The following is a 22,371-nucleotide window of genomic DNA, read 5'->3' as shown; positions in this document are numbered from 1 at the left end:
GTACGGAGCAAGATCATCATTTCCGCACCCAACTTTACCTGTCCTCGAGGCCCCGTATAATAGGCTGGCGTGGTCGTCATCGCCGCCGTCATCAGCACCCGGCGCCACAACACCGGCCCCGCGAAGGACACCCACTCGCCACTCCCGGCCCCGGCATGTCGGCGCCGCAGCAAGTAACGGTGTCCGCGGCGGTGCTGGCGGCGGCCCTCGGCGTGACCTTCTCCGTCGGTGTTTTTTGTGGCTACAGGTTCAAGAGCTGGCGCATGGAGTGGCTGAGGCGGCGCCGCGAGAGGCTGCAGAGGAAGATCCAGCAGACCCAGGCGGAGATTGACATGATGCAGCGGGCCTAGGCGTGAGTGGCTTTGTGGTGCAGGGGCGGGATGAGGGGCGTGTTTGTAAGTGTATCGGGCTCCCAGTATGACTTTTTTCAAGGCCACAGAGAAGATTTACCGGATTTTCATGGGTGATTTTCGCGTTCAACATGCAGAAATCGGGCAAAACTATCGCTGGGATCACAAAACAGTCCATCAACAGCAACTTCCAATAGAGGCGTTTCCAACAGAGGAACTGAGATGCCAATTCTTAAACATTTTGGTGCCCAACCTCATATATTTGACAAAGTTTTCATGAGAGTTGTGGCCATTTTCAGAGGTAGTCTTATGACCCTTCTGGTAGTTTGACCCTTCTGTACCATGAACCTAAAAAATCACTCATTAGAACCCGATTGCTCTCCTTTCCAGTCTTTGGAAATAGTTGATGTGAGAGACCGAAGCAGCTGAGAATACCAAGGTAAGGTTTGGTTGCTGGTACAGGGAGGGGAGGTCACACCAGGAGCGATGCTGCTCTACGCAGCTGGTAAGATGGCTCGCGATGTTTGTTATGCTACTGTTCACACTGAAAACAATTTCAGCTAAGCAATGTTACAAATGTTTCAAGACACTACAAGGGATCTAGCAATCTGCACTGAACAGCTGTCCCTCCCGTTCACATCCTTGTAGCCTTCTGCTGCACCATGTATGTTTCTGTACTTTTTCTATTAGCTGCTCCATTGCTTTTGGGAATTTTGTGTTTGAAATTGCCTCCTCTAAACGGTACCTCACACTCTTGCATTAGCACGTGGCAGACTGATGACAACTTCTCACCTCAGTTACTAAGCAGTGAGCAGTGCATAGGCACCCTCAAAGTGCCCTACCGCACATGTGTGAAGGGAGCTACCTATGTCTGAGGAAACTGTGAAGTGGGCAATCATGCAGGCTATGCGAGCAACTTTGCTCACATAGCTTCACATCCAGTGTGAAATAACATTGAAAACAACTGGACCGATTGAAAAGCCACGTGGCAGTATAGCTTGTGCACTCACTTGGTTTACTCACCTGGTGGGCTTCCCGGTCCCATAATCCACATGAGGAGGGGGCACTGGGAAGCCAGCACTCTGCTGACATGCCAGTTCACAATTTATAATTACATGAAGAAAAACAAGTGCTTGTAAAAAAGCTGGATAGTGCATATATATGCAGTCAACTTATAATAGAGATTATAAAAGTGGATAAAGAGCTATAGTCCAATCAGTGTTATTATAAAAGTTTGTCCCCAAGATGTTGAGCCAGTGCTTATTTAAAGGAAGATAGAGACTGGAGGGTGACTAGGGATTCTGGAAGGGAGTTCCACTTAAGGGATTTGGATAGAGTAGGGATAAGCAAGCTACTAAGCAAGAGTAGAAAGTTGTGTGCAGTGGGGTTGTGGGAGAGGGGGGAGGCATGCAGTTAAAAATTTCAGGAGAGCAGTCAGTATAAAAATATCGACAGAAAATAGAATGAGATGCAACATGTGAATGTGTGTGTGTGTGTGTTTGTGATTTGATTTGATTTGATATTGTGTGTGTGGGTGGGTGTGTGCATGCATATGTGTGTGTGCATGTGCGTGCGTGCATGTGCGTGCACTTACATGAGGCATATACTAGGAAGCAAGGACTCTATGGTTCTCTAGAATCCTTGGTGTCCGTGCATTGTGTGTTTTGTTATGTTCAAGTCACACTACACTACCCTTGTATGTACATTTGTTTGTGTGTGTGTGTCCACATTCAAATCTAACCAAACAAGATTAAAAACAAATTTATTGTCATATATTTTTTTCTGTTTCAGTTACATCAGCCTTCACCTCTACAAGCAACTATTGGTTATCATACCAGTCACTGTATAAGAGCTATACTTTAAAACTAACTGTAAATATCATCTGGAGGAAGTACGCACATGATATATGGAGAATAAATACATTTTTAAATATTGCTTAATATGATCCTAAACTAGTGGATTATTTTAAGCTGAAAAGACTGACACAGAGAGAGAGAGAGAGAGAGAGACTGTGTGTGTGTGTGTGTGTGTGTAGAAAACCAGCTAACAGACAGTCTAAGTGTGCATGAATAAGGGGTAAGAGATGGCGGAGGCAGGGTCTGTGACGGCTGGGTCGGTGGGAGGGGTGGTGGTGGTGCACGGGGGTGCCTGGGACATCCCCCAACACCTGTGGAAGGCCAGCATGGAAGGGGTAAAGGCAGCTGCACGCTGTGGATACCAGGTGAGTTTCTTTGTGTGTCAAATGAATTAAGATATTGTGCTGTTTTTATATTGTACATACATAGTTAATTTTATTTGATTTTTGGGGACTACACTGCTAAATTGTGTTCTTTTTTTAGCCGAGGTGGGACTAAGTCTCTGGCTCCCTTCCCTCTTGTCAGTGGCATGACACATGATACTGTGTTTTTTTCTCTTTGTTTTTGCATGTTTCCTAGTTTTTTGTTTCAGTGACTTGCCTCACCATCACTTAAGCCCCAAATACACTGCCGAATTTTGGTACACGAATGTGCGCGAATATGCAAGTCATCCTGTGTCGCGGACAAGTTCGGCATCTTTCTTGCCTGTTCTTGGCCGTTCGGGGACATGTCTGCATCCACCACGCGACTTTTGACAGTTGGTCATGACCGCCACGAAAGTTTCATGTTGCATGAAAAATTCGTGGCTGTTCGCCAAATGTGCACGAATGAAAAATGGACGCCGAATTGTCGCCGACATGTCCCAGACAATTTGGCGTCCGATTCGCGGTGTTCGGCAAATTGTCGCCGAATTTTGACCGTTGAAATTTTAATTTTATTGGCAAATTTGTCGCTGACTATTCGGGGACATGTCGCCGAATGGCCAAGACTATTCGGGGACATGTCCCCGAATATTCAGCGAATTAATCACGACACAGCAAACGGGTCATGGTGGGAGGTTTACACGGGGGTCTGTCTATCTATCTATCTATGTATTATCTCTCTCTCTCTCTCTCTCTCTCTCTCTCTCTCTCTCTCTCTCTCTCTCTCTCTCTCTCTCTCTCTCTCTCTCTCTCTCTCTCTCTCTCTCTCTCTCTCTCTCTCTCTCTCTCTCTCTCTCTCTCTCTATATAAATATATATATATATATATATATATATATATATATATATATATATATATATATATATATAAATATATATATATATATATATATATATATATATATATATATATATATATATATATATATATATATATATATATATATATCTATATATATATATATATATATGAAAAACAAGAAGAATTATGAATTTAATAATTAATTTACTATTTATTACTTTATTTATTTCTTAATATCATTATTCTGCCATTATTTAACCTTTGTTTCATTTTCAGTTATTTAAATATATTTTTTCTTTCAGTTACTGGTTTGTTTATTAATATTATGTAAACATTCATTCATTCTAAAATATTTGTAGGATGGCAAAACAAAAACAAGTCACATTTATACATTTTATTACACATACTATCATACATATTACCACACATGGTATTTACTCACCCACAATTCTGTCCTACCAGGTCACTAATCCCCAGGTGTTGTAGTAGTCCATGCGGTAGGTGCGGATTCCCGTGCTTTTATATGCCACAGGAGCATCAGATGATCAGCTGTCAGAAATCTTGGCACTGTCGGAGAATTGTCCCCGACATGTCGCCGACACTTCGGGGACATGCGAAGACAATTCGGAGACTTGTCGCCAGTTATTCCGCGACAAAAAAAACGTTAAAATTTTAGATTTTGAGCTCGGCAACATGGACGCTGAATAGTCAGCGACATGTCTCCGAATTGTCTTGAGCATTCGCCGACATGTCACCGAATGGTCACAAACTGTAAGAATCTTGGTCATGTCGGCAAACCAGTCGCTGAATTTTTTCACGAACTGATTCGACATCAAGTTCGTGGCCAAAATTCGGCAGTGTATTTGGGGCTTTAGACTTAGAGGATTATTTTGTGCAAAATATGATGTGGGCTACATGCTTAGAATCAATACGGTATGCCCCTTAATTAACATTGTTTTAGAGTGTTTCTCCTAAGCATGGGTATAATGTGCAGTTGGTGTATGCTTGTTGTTCAGGTCGTGGGTGGAGGCGGCTCAGCAGTGGAGGCAGTAGAGGCAGCAGTGATGATGCTGGAAGACAACCCTGCGTTTGATGCCGGTGTGTGAGTGTTCATGTGCATGCACAGCACTGTAGGCATGTGTATGAAGGGCAGTCTCATACAAAAGTAGATCCATATGTTTATCACCAAAAATCTGGAATCCTCTGTATATCCTCTGTAAAATCAACCCTGCTTTCCAAAGGTACCAGATCACCATGTGTCCTCTAAAACTAGGATGAGAAGATAGTTCTTTTATGTGCTTTGCCTTTTAGGGCTCAGGTACACATGCAGGCAAAGCAGCAGGGTCAAGCCATTCAGGGTTTGGTGGTCACTCTCAGTCCAAAGGCACAATCACAGAAATCATTTTCAGTGTTATCATTATGTTTGCAAGGAGACTGTAAAACTAATTTGTTAGATTGTCTGATAAAAAGATTATTTCCCCACCCTTCCAGGCACAGGATCTGTTCTCACTCTGGAAGAGGAGGTTGAGATGGATGCACTGGTGATGTCTGGGGCAGGGCTTCAGGCCGGGGCGGTGGCGGCCATCAAGAATGTAAAGAACCCAGTGAAGGTGGCACGGCTGGTGATGGAGAAGACACCTCATGTGATGCTGGCAGGTCAGAGAGAGAGAGAGCGAATTGGGTGAAAAAATGTGAATAACTAAGAATGTCATGCATATGTATGCTTCTAATAAGAAGCATAAGATACTGATAGATGATGTAAACAGAAAGTGAAACACAGTCAAGCAAAATGCTCAGTTTGGTTCGGAAAAAAATGCCTCAAAATGAGGTTGCAATATTTTTGCTTTATTACGTTATCACAGGAGAGGGAGCCAATCACTTTGCTGCCTCCCACGGTATCACACAGGTGCCCCCGGACACACTGGTCACTCCCTATGCCAAACAAGAGCTGGAGATCATGAAGAAATACTCTACATCAGTGGACACCCTGTTTAATGTCTCCCCGTAAGTGTGGTGTTGAGGATTTTTTAGCCTAGCTTCCAGTGGAAGCGCCAAATTCCAAGTTTCTCATTTTTCTTATGGATTTGGGTTTATGTTCTTTTGTATTAGTATTGCATTTTTATCAACATTAAGTGTAAAATATTTCAAGCAAATAATATATAGTAAAAATATTATTTATGTACAACTGATTTACACACGAGATAACCTGAATTTTTTAGTAGAATCTTAAACCGGACTATATTTTGTGTGCCACTTCAATGACAAAGATTACTGATATTATGTTACCTGTGTTTATATCTAACACTGATTGTGCCCATAGACTTCAACAGTTCTAGAGGGACCGTGGGCCATTAAGATGTAACACAAATTAGCCTGACTCACACAAGGCATGGCAGCACACATGGATCTAAGAGAAAATAATGACAGTTTTAATGATTCCTAACAAGTGATTATCCTTCCCTCCCCCCAAGGCAAAAGCTGCCACAGAGTGGACACGACACCGTCGGTTGTGCTGTGCTCGACACTTTTTGCCACACTGCCTGTGCCACCTCTACAGGTGGAATTACAGCTAAGATGCCCGGCAGGGTGGGTGACACACCTGTCCCAGGGGCCGGCGGCTATGCTGATGATCAGGTGTGTACTACCATGATATATATATATATATATATATATATATATATATATATATATATATATATATATATATATATATATATATATATATATATATATATATATATATATGTTTGTATGTGGCCATAGTAACCAAGAAGAGAAGGATGACCAATGTTTCATCTGTTGCCTCAGGTCGGGGCCGTGTCCACCACCGGCCACGGGGAGTCTTTGCTGAAGGTGTGTCTGGCACACCACATCGTCACCACCATGGCCACAGGTGTGTGTGCACTCTCCCTCTCACCTCACCTCTTCCTTCCATCTTCAGGCTTTTGTTTCCTGATATTTTCTTTCTATCCTTTTCAACCTCCATCTTGCCATGTCTCGTAATCAGTTTCTCTTATATTTTTTATCAGAATGCATTTGAAGTACATTTAGTATGCTAGTCACCATTGCTTCCTACTACTAACGGTTTCAGGGGCCGTGTTCCCCTGTTTTTTGCAAATAAAACTTTAACAAAGCGTCGGACAAGGATGTTATTTTGGCAGTGGATGTTTGAGACCCCGACCTAATGGGCAAAAATATGATTTGGTGTCACATGTGGATAATGAAGCACTTATAAGAGTAAATTTAGGGTAAACTTGGTTAAAAGTTAAAGGCACTGAGCGAGGCTAGCCCCGCCCCACTCATCTTCTCGTGACGTCGATGTGACGTTTAGCTCTGACGTATGAGTAATCATCCATCCAACCAGCAATTATGTCTTACTGCTTCACACACACACACACACACCGTAGCAATATTTAATCTACTGTAAATATGGATGTTCCTTATATGGACTATCAGTTGGGGATAAACAGTTTTACTCGAAGGAAATTACTTATCCTTTACATGGAAAATGTGACTATTGGCAGTACATGCTGCATGTATGTAAGCGAGCAGTAGTTTCTGGTTTCATCCCTTGTTGGTTCACCAACCTCCTCCATACCCAACCTTTCCTTCCTCACACAATCATCCCCACCCAACTACCCAACAACACCTTTGTCGTTGGCAGGGCTAGCCTCGCTCACAGTGCCTTTAACTTTTAGCCAAGTTTATTCCCAAGTTATCCTATTTATATGCTTTCCAAAGGATAACCTGTCAGTTATTGTCACTCCCAGATCTTTTTCCTCTGTTTTTTTCATGATTTTTTCATTACTCAGAAAGTAGTGTGTATGTGTGTGTGTGCATGCATGCATGCATGTGTGTGTGTGTATGTGTGTTTACTTATATGATGGTTTCTCCATGTATGCCTGTCTGTGTGTGCAGGAATGCCAGTGAGTGACAGCATCCAGCGGAGTTTGGAATACATGGGCCAGAGAGTGAGTGGCTGTGGAGGTGCCGTGGCTGTGTCCCGGTGTGGGGAGGTGGGCTTTGCCTTCACCACCCCGCGCATGCCCTGGGCGTACGCGAAGGACAACCAGCTCCACTATGGCATGCATCCACGTGAGCACATGAAGGAAGACTTGCAGGTCATGAGAGGACCTGTGCCAAGTGTGTGATAAGTGGAAGTGAGTCTTTACCTTGGCTACCTCTCCTTCTGGAAATTCTAAAGCATGGACCTGATCAGACTGGTATATTTATCTAGATTTTAATTAAGCTTCAGTTTTTAACATAAATCTTTACCATCCTCTGAACTCTGTTGTATCATGAGGCCTTCCTTTTCCGTGTGTGTCCCTAACCTGGCATTGGAAAGTCCATCAAGGAGGTACTGTGCCCCTAAGTTGTCACCTTCAGCCCATGACTCCCTGTTTTATCTGATTGATAGAAAACTATTAAATGATGAGTGGATGGATGGATGTATAAATGCCACTCCTCATGCTTATGATATTGCTTCGTATTTCTCACTATTAACAAACCTTTTTAACCCCATGGCCCTAAAATGCACTAATAAAGCTTTGATAAATTTTGAGGTTGACTTCTATGCTAACTTTTAATTCATAGCTCACTCAGCATTTTCAAGTCACTCCTTTTTTTTAAATAAGTAATGAATTTCTGTGAAATAAGGCTGAGTCATTAACTTGTCAGCATTATGCTGTAATGTGTCATGAACTAATGTGGCCTGTATCATGTTATAAGGATGCAATAAAATTGATGGTTATACTTGTGGGCACCAGGTGTGTCTTTGATCACATATATATTTGAAAGCTACAAAATATTAAGAATTTAAGCATATTTTCACAACATAGCAAGTTTTTTATGTTTTACAATGTATCAACTAAGAAAATTGCACTGGAGAGTAAGTGTACAAGGTAATATTCCCTGTTATTTGTTCTGAAATCTAATGAGTCCTTGACAAGCTGTTGACAACCTCTCAAGAAGCTAGACCTGGCCTGTGAGGTGCAGCTTGGTCACATCGTCTCAAGTGTTAGGCGGACAAAGTTAACTCTGAGATTGATTTTTCCACGTGATTGTGATGTAATTGGTGCTGCTTGTTATGGTTCCAGCACTCGAGTTGTAAACCTGACTCATTATTGGTGCTGACTTCTGCAGCGGGAATAATATGCGTGAACCTCACCTATGTTTTCCTTCCCTCACGAGAAGGAGGCTGACATGATGACACAGCCAAGTCCAGCATCCTCCTGTGTGTTGTAATTTTAATATACTGTCAAGGTACTTCCATCTGTCTCGCAAAAGAAACAGCTGCAAGACCATACAGAGAGATAAGCAAGCAAAGGTTTCGTGTTTTGTTCCTCTATTATTAATAAAACATGAATGGCAATGTTTGGATGGTTACCCCCCCTTGCTCTCTCTCTCTCTCTCTCTCTCTCTCTCTCTCTCTCTCTCTCTCTCTCTCTCTCTCTCTCTCTCGATACAAACAAATCCCAATACAGAAACATACAGCTGCCAAAAGTTACAGTGAGGTGCTGCAGACTATCTTTGGCAGGAGAAAAATACAATAAGATTATGATTAAAAGATTAAAAGATTAAAATTACAGGACGTGTCACACAGTTAAGTCTCTCTCTCTCTCTCTCTCTCTCTCTCTCTCTCTCTCTCTCTCTCTCTCTCTCTCTCTCTCTCTCTCTCTCTCACACACACACACACACACACAGTAATAATCAAGCACCTGCACCTTTTTTAACTCTCAGGGTAGGTTTGGGCACACTGATAAACGAGTGATGAGAAGAAAACGAGGAAAAGCAAGATGGAAAAGAGGAGGAAGTAGACTAAGTCGAAGAATGAAGAGGAGGAGAATGTAAGTTGTCCATGCACCCAAGATTAGAAAAAAAGAAACATCGTCACTAACCATTAAGCAACGGAATCCAGGTATATATGATCAGGCTTGCAAATCAGTAGTAGTTGTTGCTGTTTGGTAGTTACTAGTAGTTTTGTATTTTGTCATTAAGTAGCAGTATTTGAAATTAAAACTAATATTTGCAGGAGTGGTATTTGTAGAAATGCTAATCATATCGCTATCAATAGCATATCATCAGTATTATCACCACCATCACCCATCCACCGTCAAAATTACCATCATCATCACCGTCATACAAGCCTCAGGAAGCCAACACTTAACCCCTCCCCCACCCACCCCTTGTAACCCTGAACACAAAACAGAAACAACTCCGAAACTCGACCACCCCAAATAAGAACTGTAGGTATGTATAAGAATCTTTTATTTTGATGTGCTGTCCATAACACCGCTACGTATATCCTTTCTTGAGGTGCCTGGTGGATGACCCCAGCCCGTTAGTGGCGCAGACTAATTTTATTGATAGTGGCTGCCGTGAGTATTATTAGTACTAGTAATAACTATAATGGTCATTGGTATTTATTGTATAGTACCAGTATTTGAAGGTGTGTTAGATGTGAGTGAGTGGTACTGAGGCTGCCTGCGGTGTGTCGTAGGGTGGGCGTCGCATATGCGTATGGCTTCGTAGGCTGGGCAAGGCGACCCCGCCCCCCCACCCGGCAGATGCCCCATTGAATGATTGATTGTTGTGTGAGATAGGTGATGTTGAAGGCGTCTGTGGTGTGTGAACGAGTGATGTTGAAGGTATCTGTTGTGTGAACGAGTGGTGTTGAATGTCTGTGGTGTGTGAACGAGTGGTGTTGAAGGTGTCTGGTGTGTTAACGAATGGTGTGTGGTGGTGTTGCCGTGCGCCGGGTCGACGTGAGAGGGGCAGGTGGAGGGGGGGAGGGAACGAGTCACCGTGCTCCCGCCGATGACGCAACGTGCCGGATGTTATGTCCGGATAAAGACGACAAACACTCAGATATAATTTAAATGCGGTCGAGTCCACACCACGGCGACGGTGGAGGAGGTGGAGGTGGAGGAGCTGAGGGCATGAACCAGGCCGAAGGTGCAGACGGAGGCGGCGGCGAGGAGGGAGTCGGGTGGTGGCGGTGGCGGCGGCGGCGGAGTGCGATGGAGTGTAGCGTCAACTGCGTGATGGCATTCTGTCGAAGAAAGCCACACTGGCCGACGGTGCTGCCCGTGTTGGGGGTGGGCTGGCTCGTGGCGACCTTCCTGACGGGTTATGGCATGTACATGGTCATCTGCCACGCCCCGACGCACCACCTGCATGTCTTCACTACTCGGGGCTACCAGACGATGGTGAGTGACCCTGAGCCTTTGGTACCTCGTCTTTCCCGTTGGTCACTCAGGTGGGCTGTTGAGGGTTCTGTTTCTTCACTTTCATCGCCTTACCGTCCTGTTTCAAGGCACTGGGGCAGGTCCAATTGTTCCGTTTATTCTCGTTTATTTCGCATCTGCAGAAAAAGTGAATCCTCTCCGTTCGGTGTTCTCTGCCTTTTGCCTTCATCCCGCGTCTAGAATGTGTGGCAGGCACCGAATTCTGTTCGGCTGAGACGACTTTATTTCACATATGTGCAACAAGCCAGGAAAGGTTTAAAACGGGACCTAGATAAGGAAGTTTTGCTCCTCAGTGCATCTAGAAACTGATGCAAGATAACTGTAAGGGGAAAGATTTCAATCAAGAGGAGGCTATGTAAAAGCTGAGGAATACACACACACACACACACACACACACACACACACACACACACACAGGTAGATGCATAAGTACCTACACGTAGTACCTAAGAACACATTCTCGTGCCCTTACTCACTCCCCCATACTCTAAAGACCGATACTCATCGCTAGCGAACGTTCGCAGTAAAAAGCTGCCTGCTATCGACGCTTATCAAGGGTGACGCATTTTATCTCAGGTGGGGCGAGGTACTATCAGCGAGGCGGGGGAGGGGGGGGGGGGGGACGCGGGTGTGACTGGCTCCTAGATGAAATTGGCAGCAATGATAACTGACCGATTGGGTGTTATCATACTCGGTTTCTGAATTCATCTTTGTCTTGTTACGTACTGAAAGAAAATTGAAGCATGTCCTGAACGGCAACTATGTAGAGTAGTGAAAGAACGAATGAGGTGTATGAGAGATTGGTTATTGGTTATTGAAATCCCCCGCCAGAGATGAAATCAGATAAATGTTTATGATGACACACACACACACACACACACACACACACACACACACATCATGGTTCATAAAAATACATGCTAACTGAAAAGTGTGTATTATATAATAGTATAATGTAGTTCAATAGTAAAAGATGAAGCAAAACAAAGTGATCCAAAAATAGACGTAAACACGATAACAGAAACTGATACCAGCACACTTATGCTTTCATGCCTTCAGTGAGACTCATGACAAGTAATATATAAGAATAATATAAATAACACGCATATCGGTTATAGTAAAATACAGGTGTTTAAGGAACGATATGACCGAGGCAGGACTTTCATTATAAGAACAGAAGAACATTTGGAGTCTGCAAAATAGCCTACTGTGTCGCTTTCTTGAAACTACCCAACCAGTATGCAAGATTTAACGTTAACTGTTATTACTGGGGTATAGGCTGGTAGTAGAGGTGCTGTTGGTGCCTTGGTGGTGAGAAACGGTGATAAGGGTTTGTGGAAGGTGACTATGGTGGTGGTGGAGGTGGATGTGATGAAAAATGGTGATTATGACAAGTATAATTAAGTATAATCATCAGTATTGTGGTAATTTGTCACGCATCACTATCATTACTTTTTGCTGCTGTTAGGTGGAAGGATTGAAAAGAAAGGGATAAGAGTGGAAGAATAATGAAGGTGAGTGGAGAGGTGGAATTAAAGCGAAGGAAGAATGGAGGAATTGTTAATTAGTGAGAGATGGGAGAATTAGGAGGAGGATGTGTGTGTGTGTGTGTGTGTGTGTTCTATACCTCCCGGAAAACATGGTCTAGCCTCTTCCAGACTCCTTATATTCGTGTCTTGTCCAGCGTTCCCAGATTATCGTACTCAGAGCATCGTATTTTTCGGTTATCCCCAACTATTGCAAAAGAAAGACACCAATAATTAACCATTTCAACGATAACTGTAAATAATTCTAACTATTGAGGTGGAGGAGAGTTTTGGGGTCGGAAATCGGCAAATATAAGAGGCTGAGCACGATAATCTGGCAACGCTGGTCTTGTCTCGTATAGGTCATTATCAGTCTTTTCATTTCACCTTTTCATATGTTTATCTTTTCATTACCTGTACCTTCAGTTAATTTGCCCACCGGTCCTTGTTGTTTTACCTGTTCAATCTTTTTACCTTTGTCAATTTTTCTTCTATTCAGCATTGATCACCTTTTTCACCTGAGTATTTTCAATCTATTCACCTGTTTACCTGTCGACTCGATCAATTTACACACGCCTGTCACCTTTCCACCTTACTCAACTTTTCATCTATTCATTTTCTACCTTTCTTTACCTTTCCCTACCTGCCTTCTCCCTGAAATCATTATCTGAGTTCATATTCTTAAAGGTATCGGACTCCCATGACTATTTCCCAGAGCCACAGAGGAGATTAATCAGATTTTTGTGAGTTATTTTCCCGTTCAAGGTACAGAAGCCGCGTAAAACTATCCCCAGCATCACAAAACAATCTATGGAAATCCCAACAACTTCTACAGGCCCACAGAGATTATCAGATTTTTGTGAGTTATTTTCCCGTTCAAGATACAGAAGCCGCGTAAAACTATCCCTAGCATCACAAAACAATCTATGGAAATCCCAACAACTTCTACGAGAGGCTTTTCAACCAGGCTCACGATAGGCGCCGATCTATTTGAGAATACCCCTTTGCGCAGACTCCCTGACTCAACGCTGCCAGATTGTCGTACTCAGCCTTTATGTCTGCCATCCTCGACCCCAGCAATTGCCTTCATATATGTTTATCGTTAAAATGGTTAATTATTGGTGTTTTTTGGCAATAGCTATGGCTCAGAAACCGGTAAATACGAGGCTCTGAGTACGATAATCTGGCAACGGTGCTCCCTGTTCTTATACTATTAACACGTCTCGTCTCCATGTCTAGATCGACAGGACCAGCGACGTCAGCACTTGTGGAGGCTCGTGGACGGTGGGCCAGGGCCAGGCGACGCTCATCCTCGGCTGCTTCCTCAACGGGTTCATCCTCGCGCTCATGCTCTTCAACATGTTCCTCGACCGCCGGTTGCAGCACCCAATTCAGATACAGGTGTGTGGGGGCTGTACTTGTGTTGTTTCGTGTGTATTTTTTTTTTTTACGGCAGAGGAGACAGTTCAAGGGCATAAAAAAAGGAAACAAACGGGACTACGCTACTCACTGCTCCTAAAAAGAGTTAGAGGAGTGGCCGAAAGATAGGTCAATTTCGGGAGGTGTCCTGATACCCTCCTCTTGAAAGAGTTAAAGTCGTAGGCAGGAGGAAATACAGATGAAGGAAGATTGTTCTAGAGTTTACCAGCGTGAGGGCTGAAAGAGTGAAGATGCTGGTTAACTTTTGCGTAAGAGATTTGGACAGTAAAGGGATGAGCTTGAGTAGCATTGTTTTGTATAGTACTTACTTTCTACATTTTTGATTGGTTACTTCTTGACTGTTTTTGTTATATACAGACAAGAGGTTTTTTTTTAACATAGGTGTGTAGGGTTTACTTGTTTACCTCTTTATTATTGATTCTGTGTCTACAAACCCTGACCCTTCTGCTGCTACCCTTTGCCTGATTGCTTTTTCTTCTATTAGCAGACACGATTTTCTTAATACTAGTGTTTTGGGACTCTTGTGTAGTTTTTTTTATTATTAATATAAGTGTGTAGAGGTTTACTTGTTTAAAACTATATATTATTGATTCTATGTCTACACTCTGCTTTTTCTGATGTTACCCTTTGCTTGAATTTTTTTTCTCTATTTTCAGACAAGATTTTAAGACTTGGGGACTCTCTTACATCATTTTTTTTTTTTTTGTCCTTTTCTCTGTCTACAAGTTTTGCTTTTCTTGAACCTAAAAAGATCGACTGGTGAGCCTTGTTGCCTTCTATTTCATTACTTTTCGGTCGTACACGGCGACAAATTTTCTTATGAGTGTGTTCCCATAAGCGGTGCAATAAGGGGTAGATGCCACAATCCGCTAGAACTTGTATATAATGAATAATTTGATAATGTAAAGGGCTGAATAAGGGTGAATTTTCATGTGTGTGTGGGGGGGGGGGAGGGGTGTAGAGTCCTGGGAACACACACACACTCACACACACATACAGGATATCCTATTTTTTTTCATAGTGACGCACCTAGACGGGTACAATTAACTCCCATCAGCTGCTTTGTTTGACTCAGGAGAAAATCTTTTACGCAAGTTACTGGGATTTCTTTGACTTTTCCCTCTCTGTGTTTCTTTTCCGTGACCTTTTCAGTTTTTCTTTCTCTTGCTTATCCCTTGTTTTGTTTTTTTTCCATTTACTTTCTTTCTCCAATTATCCATATCCACAGTAGTAGTAGTAGTAGTAGTAGTATAAAGAGTAGTAATTGACCTCTCATTCGGCCACCTCTTTTGATTCTTTTTTGTAGGAGCAGCGAGTAGCGGGCTTTTTTTTTTTTTTTTTTGTTTCCTTTTTTGTGCCCTTGAGCTGTCTCCTTTGTTGTAAAAAAAAAAAAAGTAGTCGTAGTAATGATGATGATGATGATGATGACCACGGTATTTCCCCCCCTTCAGGAACAACCACCAGACTACGAGACGCTGATCAAGGAAGAAACTCCTCCGCCTTCCTACTCTGAAGTCTTCTCCTCCCCCCCCTCCCCCTCATCCTCCTCATCCTCCTTGTCAGGCGTCTTGTTCGTCTCATCGTCTCCAACTCCATCCAACCACCCGCTCATCATTGTCTAGTCTGGTGTGTGTGTGTGTGTGTGTGTGTGTGTGTGTGTGTGTTGCAGTAGTAGTAGATTGTTGTGATCTGTAATGTTTAATAATCTGCACTTGTTATCTTCTTCGGCTTTACTTATTTTAGCTTGTATTAGTTTAGCTTGTATAGTGATTGTAACCTGTGTTCTTTTAAGAGCATGTTAATTTCTTTTGTAGCCTGTATTCCCTAACTTATTAATATACAGCCATCATCCTCACTGCACGTATGATTATGAATACCTTATCTATTAATTTTTTCTATATATTTTTTTCCTAAGCATTATGGAAATTAGAGTGACGAACTGTAGTCATAGTAGTAATGTATATTAATAGCAGTAGTAGTAGTAGTAGTAGTAGTATTTATTGTTTTGTTGTAATAGTAGTAAGAGTGTAGTTATTATTAGTAGCAATGGTAACAGCAGTGGTAGTAGTTGTTGTTCTTGTTGTAATAGTAGTAGTAGTAGTAGTAGTAGTAGTAGTAGTAGTAACAATGGTAGTAGTAGTAATAGTTGTTGTTCTTGTAATAGCAGTTGTAGTCGACGTAGTAGTAAAAATAAATATCATATCAAATGAGAAAATGACAAGTAGAGTACACTAAGTTATTCACCTTGTCACACCCTCACCTCACAGGATAAACAAACCACACGCCTTTTTTTTTAGGAAATATATATAATAAAGCATTTTGATAACACGTTTGACACCGCCGCCGCCGCCGCCGCCACCACCGAGCCAGCAGCCGCGATCACGAGACTCGCCAACTCGAACTTTCGCTAACTTGAACTCTCACTAAACTCTCCTTGCTAAGAAACGAGTAACAACACAGCGGTCACCCTACACACTGACACGCACACACAGACACACACACACACACACAGTCGATCCTCCTAGTCCTGCAACACTCTACGAAACACACTCGACTCAACACAAGGTCGCTCAGATGGACTAGACAATATTTACAAAGTGTTGAACGTGCTAAGCTACATAACGAAGTGTAAGGTTGTGAGGGAGGAAGGGAATCAACGAGGCGGCAACACTGTACAGCTGACATGATAGTGAGAGTGAGAATGGAGATAAGACGACATCCTCAAGGGGCCGTATATATATAGTGTTATTTAACCGTTTCGGCGCCCAAGTAGGCTACTCATATATTTGACACGGTGATCGTAAGAGTTTTGGGCATTTCCAGTTTTTTTGTTTTATGATTCTGGTGGTAGTTTGACCCTTCTTCTTTACCTTGAACCTATGAACACGCTTATTAGAGCTCGATTGATCTCCTTTTTGGGCTTTGGAAATTGTTGAGGTGCAAGCCGGAAGGGTCTGCTGAGAGTAGGAGCCTGGACTGAATGAAAGCCATCTTACAATTCGGCGCACAGACACTCACTTTTGACAAGGCTTTCGTAGGAGTTTTGGGCGTTTGCAGAGGTAGTTTTACGACGCTTTTGGTAGTTTGATCATTTTATTATGCCATGAACCTAAAAAACACTCATTAGAACCCGACTGTTCTCCTTTTTGGCCCTTGGATGTAGTTGATGTGAGATGCGGAAGCGTCAGAAAATAGGAACCCTGACTGAGGACCGTCAAATGGGTCACTGTAAAATACTGAGCCCGTTCACGACAACTTGGCGGAAAAGATGCTGCTGCGCCATCTTTCCACACATTCACCAAAATAAATTTTCTGATTTTCATGGAAGAACACTTACTTCCTGACATCTGATAAACTATAAAAGATACCAATAGGAATAATAATACAAATGACGATATGCTGGTAATAATACCTATAATAAAGTAAGGTGCTCCTGAACAAGGAAAAAAAAAAGCGAAACAAATGCAATAAAATTCATAATATAACCGTCCAGAAGCCATGTTTTTTTATATATATAACGGAATAGCCCAGTCGTCCGTCCTGGGTGTGTTAATAAGATCACCCCGGCAAGGGTAAAGAAGGACACAACCTCCTTTCATCCACAGAGTTGCTGGGCCATAATATTAAACATTTCTGTGTGGAGGGCATGCCGACGCGAGTCCAAAATATATATACTGTAGTTATTCTATATATATGTAGTACATGTTTGTTGTCTTATGAGTCGATAGGCAAGACTGAAGAGTGAAGTCAACGGACAGTGCCTCTAACCTATAGAGATACTTTACGATAGTTGTATTTATGATGTACAAAACCACTAGATGATGACAATGGCAATGAAGATGACAATGATAACAATATTATTACTAATAATATTATTACTAGTAATTAACTATTACTTGCTTTTAAGTGACACACACACACACACACACACACACACACACACACACACACGAAGATGCTAGTGCTTAATCATGTTGCAAAGGAAATTCTCTCTCTCTCTCTCTCTCTCTCTCTCTCTCTCTCTCTCTCTCTCTCTCTCTCTCTCTCTCTCTCTCTCTCTCTCGCTTAAATATGCAACAAATAATCTAATTATATTTAACTATTTATCTCTACGTATCTATCTGTCTTCCTGTGTTTTATGAATCTAGTTACCCTTATAAAACTGTCTTGATTGCAGTACAAAAATCATTGGTATTTCTTTAATTAATATAGTAGCAGTAGTAGTAGCAGTATAGTAGTAGTAGTAGTAGTAGTAGTAGTAGTAGTAGTAGTAGTAGTAGTAGTAGTAGTAGTGATAGTAATAGTAGTAGTAGTAGTAATAGTAATAGTAGTAGTAATAGTAGTAGTAGTAGTAATGCTATCGACGATGACTTGTGGGTTATGATAAAACAAGAGATAACAAAATAACAGAACTTAGATCTAACTTTTTTTTATTCATAGAAACTTAATTAATGAAAAGGTAAAAGTAGAACACACACACACACACACACACACACACACACACACACACGCACAAGAGCTAGGGCTACTGAGGAATGGTGGTCTACACATGTACGTAACACACATACACACACACAATGAAGGCCAAGACGGGAGTGTATAAGAGGCTATAGGAAAGGCGATAAGGCTGACTGTACGTACGATTCCCGAGTGATTTCCGACCCTAAGACTTGATTGTGAGAGGGAGAAGAAAATAGGCGTGTACGAGGTAACTAGAATAGGTATTTCGAATGGCTAGTTATAGGAATGAGGTTACGAGGGGAAAAATAGATATACAAGAGGAAATATATCTGTGTACTATAATATATACATGTCTAACACTTCCACTCTTCGGTTTCTTATATTGCAGAAGACTTTCCTTCGTTTTATACGCATGTAGTACTTCGTCTTCTAGTTTGTCTTATGGTTAATTATTACACTGCTTCGTTTATTTACACGTCTCGCTGTTTCGTATTTATTGCTTCACGAGATAACGGAACGGAGAAACTGCTGACACACTCCCTCTCTCTCTCTCTCTCTCTCTCTCTCTCTCTCTCTCAAACAAACTTATAGATATACAATGTTGCGGGCACAGACACACATATATACACGTACAAATATACACGGCAGGACGGGCAAAACAAGTGAAAAAAACAAGAAAAACGGTAAAAAAAAGTCGACAGTCCATTGTGAGCTTCCGCCAACGCCGCGTGTGTTCACCTTCCTCTGACCTCGTGACTCTATCCTTTTCGCTCTTTACATCGCCAGTACTCCGTCCACCGAGGGTTTCTGCATCTCCCGACACTGAGCAGCATCCCTCCATCCCTCTGCACCATGGGGCAACCCACAGCTGAAGGCGTGGAGGTAGGTAGACATGTGGAAAGATCATTTTGTCTTGGGTTCCTGGCGGGCTGGGCGGCGGGCTGGGTGGCGGGGCGGCTGGGCGTGGCGGCGAGTCACTGCTCCTGAAGTTCGTAGACAAGCGGGTCGTGGAGGCAGCTGAAGAAGAACTTTTTGAAGGCGTTCATGAGGTGGTAGCGGTTGAGGTCGAGCATGTAGTCGTCGTCGGTATAGACCTGTGGATTGAGGAGAGGGTTGTTGGTGTTAGGGTCAGCGCTGCGTGTGTGTGTGTGTGTGTGTGTTATTCTCATAGGTATTCAATAGTTAACATACACTCGCTGCTTGCATGCTGTCACGTATTTATCGTAAACAATGATTAAACTTTAGAAAATATAACCAAACTTCAACTTAACCTGACCTTTAAACTAAATATTAACCAACCTAGCCCAGCCTGACTTACCAAACCTATCTTATTGTGTGAAATGAGGGACAATATTGAGTTTACTGTAGCCATTTCGCGTGAGGTTAATACTTACTGTTATATTTTTGTCTCTGAATGCAGTGCAGTAACTAACAGCTCCCGGAAAATTATAGACGAGTATAATGATGTAAAAAATTTGATCACAACCTAGTACATTGTGTTTTTGTAGCTGGGGGAGGGGGGGTTCAGGTTAGGTTAAATTTAGCTCAAAGGTCAGGTTAGGTTAGATTTAGCTTGGCTGTATTTGTTTTATTATTGTTTACGGTTAATGCTTGTGATACGCTTCGCGCTGAACCATTATTATCGCTGGGGGCGGAGTAGGCTATACTAATCGTAATGGTATTCCCCGAAATGAAAAAGCTGATATTATCTTGTCGTTTATCTGTCAAAGCAAACTATGAGTATTGCGTAAATTGTCAACATTAATCAGTCAATTAGTGCTACATATCAAAAAGCTAGTCAGTATTACGTTTACGTTACATAATTTCTTGGCTTGGGCTCAAAGCAACCCATAAAATAAATGATACTTCGCTGTTCACACATATACTTACGTTTTCATTAAGTTTAGTTCGTAAAACCTCCAACATACACAGTAGGCTATCCTATATTCTATTTCACACACTACGCTACGCTAATAATTCGTTTTATTTAATCATGTAATTCACAGATTTAATTAATTCGTTGACAGGGTTTATTTAGAAAACGTTACGTGCTGTGACTTGTTTTGTCCCGTTGTGTCCATGCTGTCTTCATAACACCAGATGATTAGTTAAACATGCAAAATTACACTAAAAACTACCGTCAGCGGACTACCGAAGCCTCGTTGGTTCGGACGAATGACGAAACAATGTTCCCTCCTTCACAAATTCCTTTCCTTCCTTGAAACTACCTCCACAATAACGCTCCGGATATTACCTTTTTTTAGGATTTTTTATTTTCATTTTTAAGGTTCTTATTTTATTTGGTGGGTTACGGCAAGGCGGTGTGTAAAATTGGGATAATAAAAGTAAAGTAAAGTGGTAGTGGGTGTTGTGGGTGAGGCTATGGCAGGTTGTGGACGTTTAATGATTTAATTAATAGGGATGATGACTGGGAGGCGCACGTTGAGAAGACTGGTAGAAGGGAGGTCAGCTGAGGCTCCGAGAGTTATATATTTCGTATTACTATAGAACTTAGGTGGTGTGTGTGTGTGGATGAGTACCAGGTATTAGGAGACAGATAAACGTTGGGGATGTTCAAACGGTTAATAAGGACGCAGGTGGGTGTTGGTATAGTATAGCATATAACTCTGTGGTAGTATATAACTCTGTGGCTGAGAGGACCCGGATGAAGATAAGTGACGAAATGGCAACCCTGGAACTGTTTAAGTCAGGGAGGTCAAGAGAATCACATGGATAGACGATATTGAAGCATTTGCAAGAGCAGGATGGAGTACACTAACATCAGACGGAGAGGTGGGAAAGGCATTTGTCTAACTGAAATAACAATGACTTGTAAATGATGATGCAAGGAGGAGTTTCAGGATATCTGTGAAAGAAAAGCTGACTGGAAAAAAAAAACCTAGAGGAATGAGTAAAAGGGTTAGTTGGAATGGTGGTGGTGGTGGTTAAGGGAGGACGGAAAACTGCTACATATATCCGGAGTGACAGCTGGTTGTGAAAGGGAGCGGCGGTTGATAAGGAGTGGGGGATGGATGGGGGCGGGACGGCTGGGGCAGGAGGGGTGGGGGGAGAAGGACCAGACTCGTCGGTCCTCAAAATACAGAAGCTTGCGGAAAATGATGATTATCCATTACACACACACACACACACACACACACACACACACACACACGAAGGCGTCCCATCGTGCTTTGACTCCGCCACTTACACACGCGAGAAACAGATGAATAACAAACCCCCACACCCACACGAGAGCTAGGCTACAGGAGGCACAGACCAGGGCCACATCACTCACTGACATCTCGCTATGCACGCCACGACCACTCATCAGGTCCATTAGTCCTAGTCTATAAAGTGTCCTCGAGGCCTGTGTATGGATGACCCCGATTGACCTAACACTACGTGACTAAACGTGACGCCATCCATTAGTCCTACAATCTACTAATGCTCGTAAGGTCACTAAGAAGGTGACCTCTGTTGACCTATCACTGCTTGACCTCTTGGAGGCGGAGGCGGTAGTGGGGGTATCCGTTAGCCCCAGTCGAGGGTGACCTTCCTTTCGAGCGGGCGTCCCACACAGCCCCGCTGCAGGATGAATCGGTCCAGCTCGCCTTGTAGGTGGTAGCGACCCGGGAGCAGCGGGTAGCTCATGTCCGGGTACACCTGGGGGCGGCGGGGCGGCGCGGGGAAGACACGTGTAGTGTGTGGGGGTGTATAGAGGAGGGGGCAGGGCTGGGAGGTTATTTTACCCAGCAGGAATTGAATTACAGATGTGAAACCAGGAAGAATATACAGCTGCTATGGTAACGGAAGAAGGCTGCGTAAGACTAAAAAAAAAAAAAAAGACATGTATAAGTTAATAAAATAAATAATTTGTCTAATAAAATAAAGTTGTGAGTCAAATTAGCTTTAGTGCAGTTATGGCAGAATCTGGATATTATGTTAAAATTACATGAGTAAAAAATTACGGGTGAAAAATACCATTGTACTTATTATTGTGTAAATCATTGAACTTATCATTGTGTAATAAATGCCAGTCAGACTCCTGGGAGTTCTAGAAAGCTGTTCTCAACACGTGTGGCAACTAAAGGCTGGCCAGGGAGGTCATCTAGAGACTACAGTTTCGACTACTAATTCAGAATCCCAAACTAAGATGTTAGCGGGACAAAGCGCCAGGAGGGTGTGACGAAAAGCGTGGACGCCGGCCCGAGTTTTTGCTTCGAGTCTTGGCGTAATAGGATGTGCTTCACAGGAAACCAGGAACGTCA

General features: G+C 42.6%; 3 protein-coding genes across 20 annotated transcripts in view; 2 read left to right on the top strand and 1 right to left on the bottom strand.

The window, feature by feature from the left end:
- LOC127004439 (isoaspartyl peptidase/L-asparaginase-like) lies at positions 1–8,595 on the top strand. The gene is made up of 8 exons (XM_050872156.1): positions 1–352; positions 2,142–2,571; positions 4,446–4,527; positions 4,921–5,085; positions 5,292–5,433; positions 5,901–6,063; positions 6,238–6,322; positions 7,348–8,595. The coding sequence occupies exons 2-8, from the start codon at positions 2,434–2,436 to the stop codon at positions 7,578–7,580; spliced, it is 1,008 nt and encodes a 335-aa protein (XP_050728113.1). The 5' UTR covers positions 1–352; positions 2,142–2,433; the 3' UTR covers positions 7,581–8,595.
- A 1,664-nt stretch (positions 8,596–10,259) lies between these two features.
- Positions 10,260–15,497, top strand: LOC127004437 (uncharacterized). The gene is made up of 3 exons (XM_050872155.1): positions 10,260–10,637; positions 13,442–13,603; positions 15,094–15,497. The coding sequence occupies exons 1-3, from the start codon at positions 10,308–10,310 to the stop codon at positions 15,262–15,264; spliced, it is 663 nt and encodes a 220-aa protein (XP_050728112.1). The 5' UTR covers positions 10,260–10,307; the 3' UTR covers positions 15,265–15,497.
- A 1,539-nt stretch (positions 15,498–17,036) lies between these two features.
- The window catches only part of LOC127004435 (prolyl endopeptidase FAP-like), a 117,824-nt gene continuing 112,489 nt past the window's right edge, over positions 17,037–22,371 (bottom strand). For 16 of the 18 annotated variants that reach the window (XM_050872137.1, XM_050872134.1, XM_050872135.1 and 13 more), the window contains 2 exons: positions 21,601–21,766; positions 17,037–19,197 (listed from right to left, as the gene is read on the bottom strand). In XM_050872137.1, the coding sequence (XP_050728094.1) occupies positions 21,635–21,766 (132 nt within the window). In that variant the 3' untranslated portion in view covers positions 17,037–19,197; positions 21,601–21,634. The remainder of the gene's footprint in view (positions 19,198–21,600; positions 21,767–22,371) is intronic. The other 2 variants (XM_050872141.1, XM_050872145.1) reach the window with 1 other exon arrangement.

This window comes from Eriocheir sinensis, chromosome 28, assembly GCF_024679095.1.
Source record: "Eriocheir sinensis breed Jianghai 21 chromosome 28, ASM2467909v1, whole genome shotgun sequence".
In the NCBI taxonomy this organism is placed as follows: domain Eukaryota; kingdom Metazoa; phylum Arthropoda; class Malacostraca; order Decapoda; family Varunidae; genus Eriocheir; species Eriocheir sinensis.
Note: the sequence above shows the minus strand (reverse complement) of the source record. Positions and strands in the feature narration are given on the sequence as shown.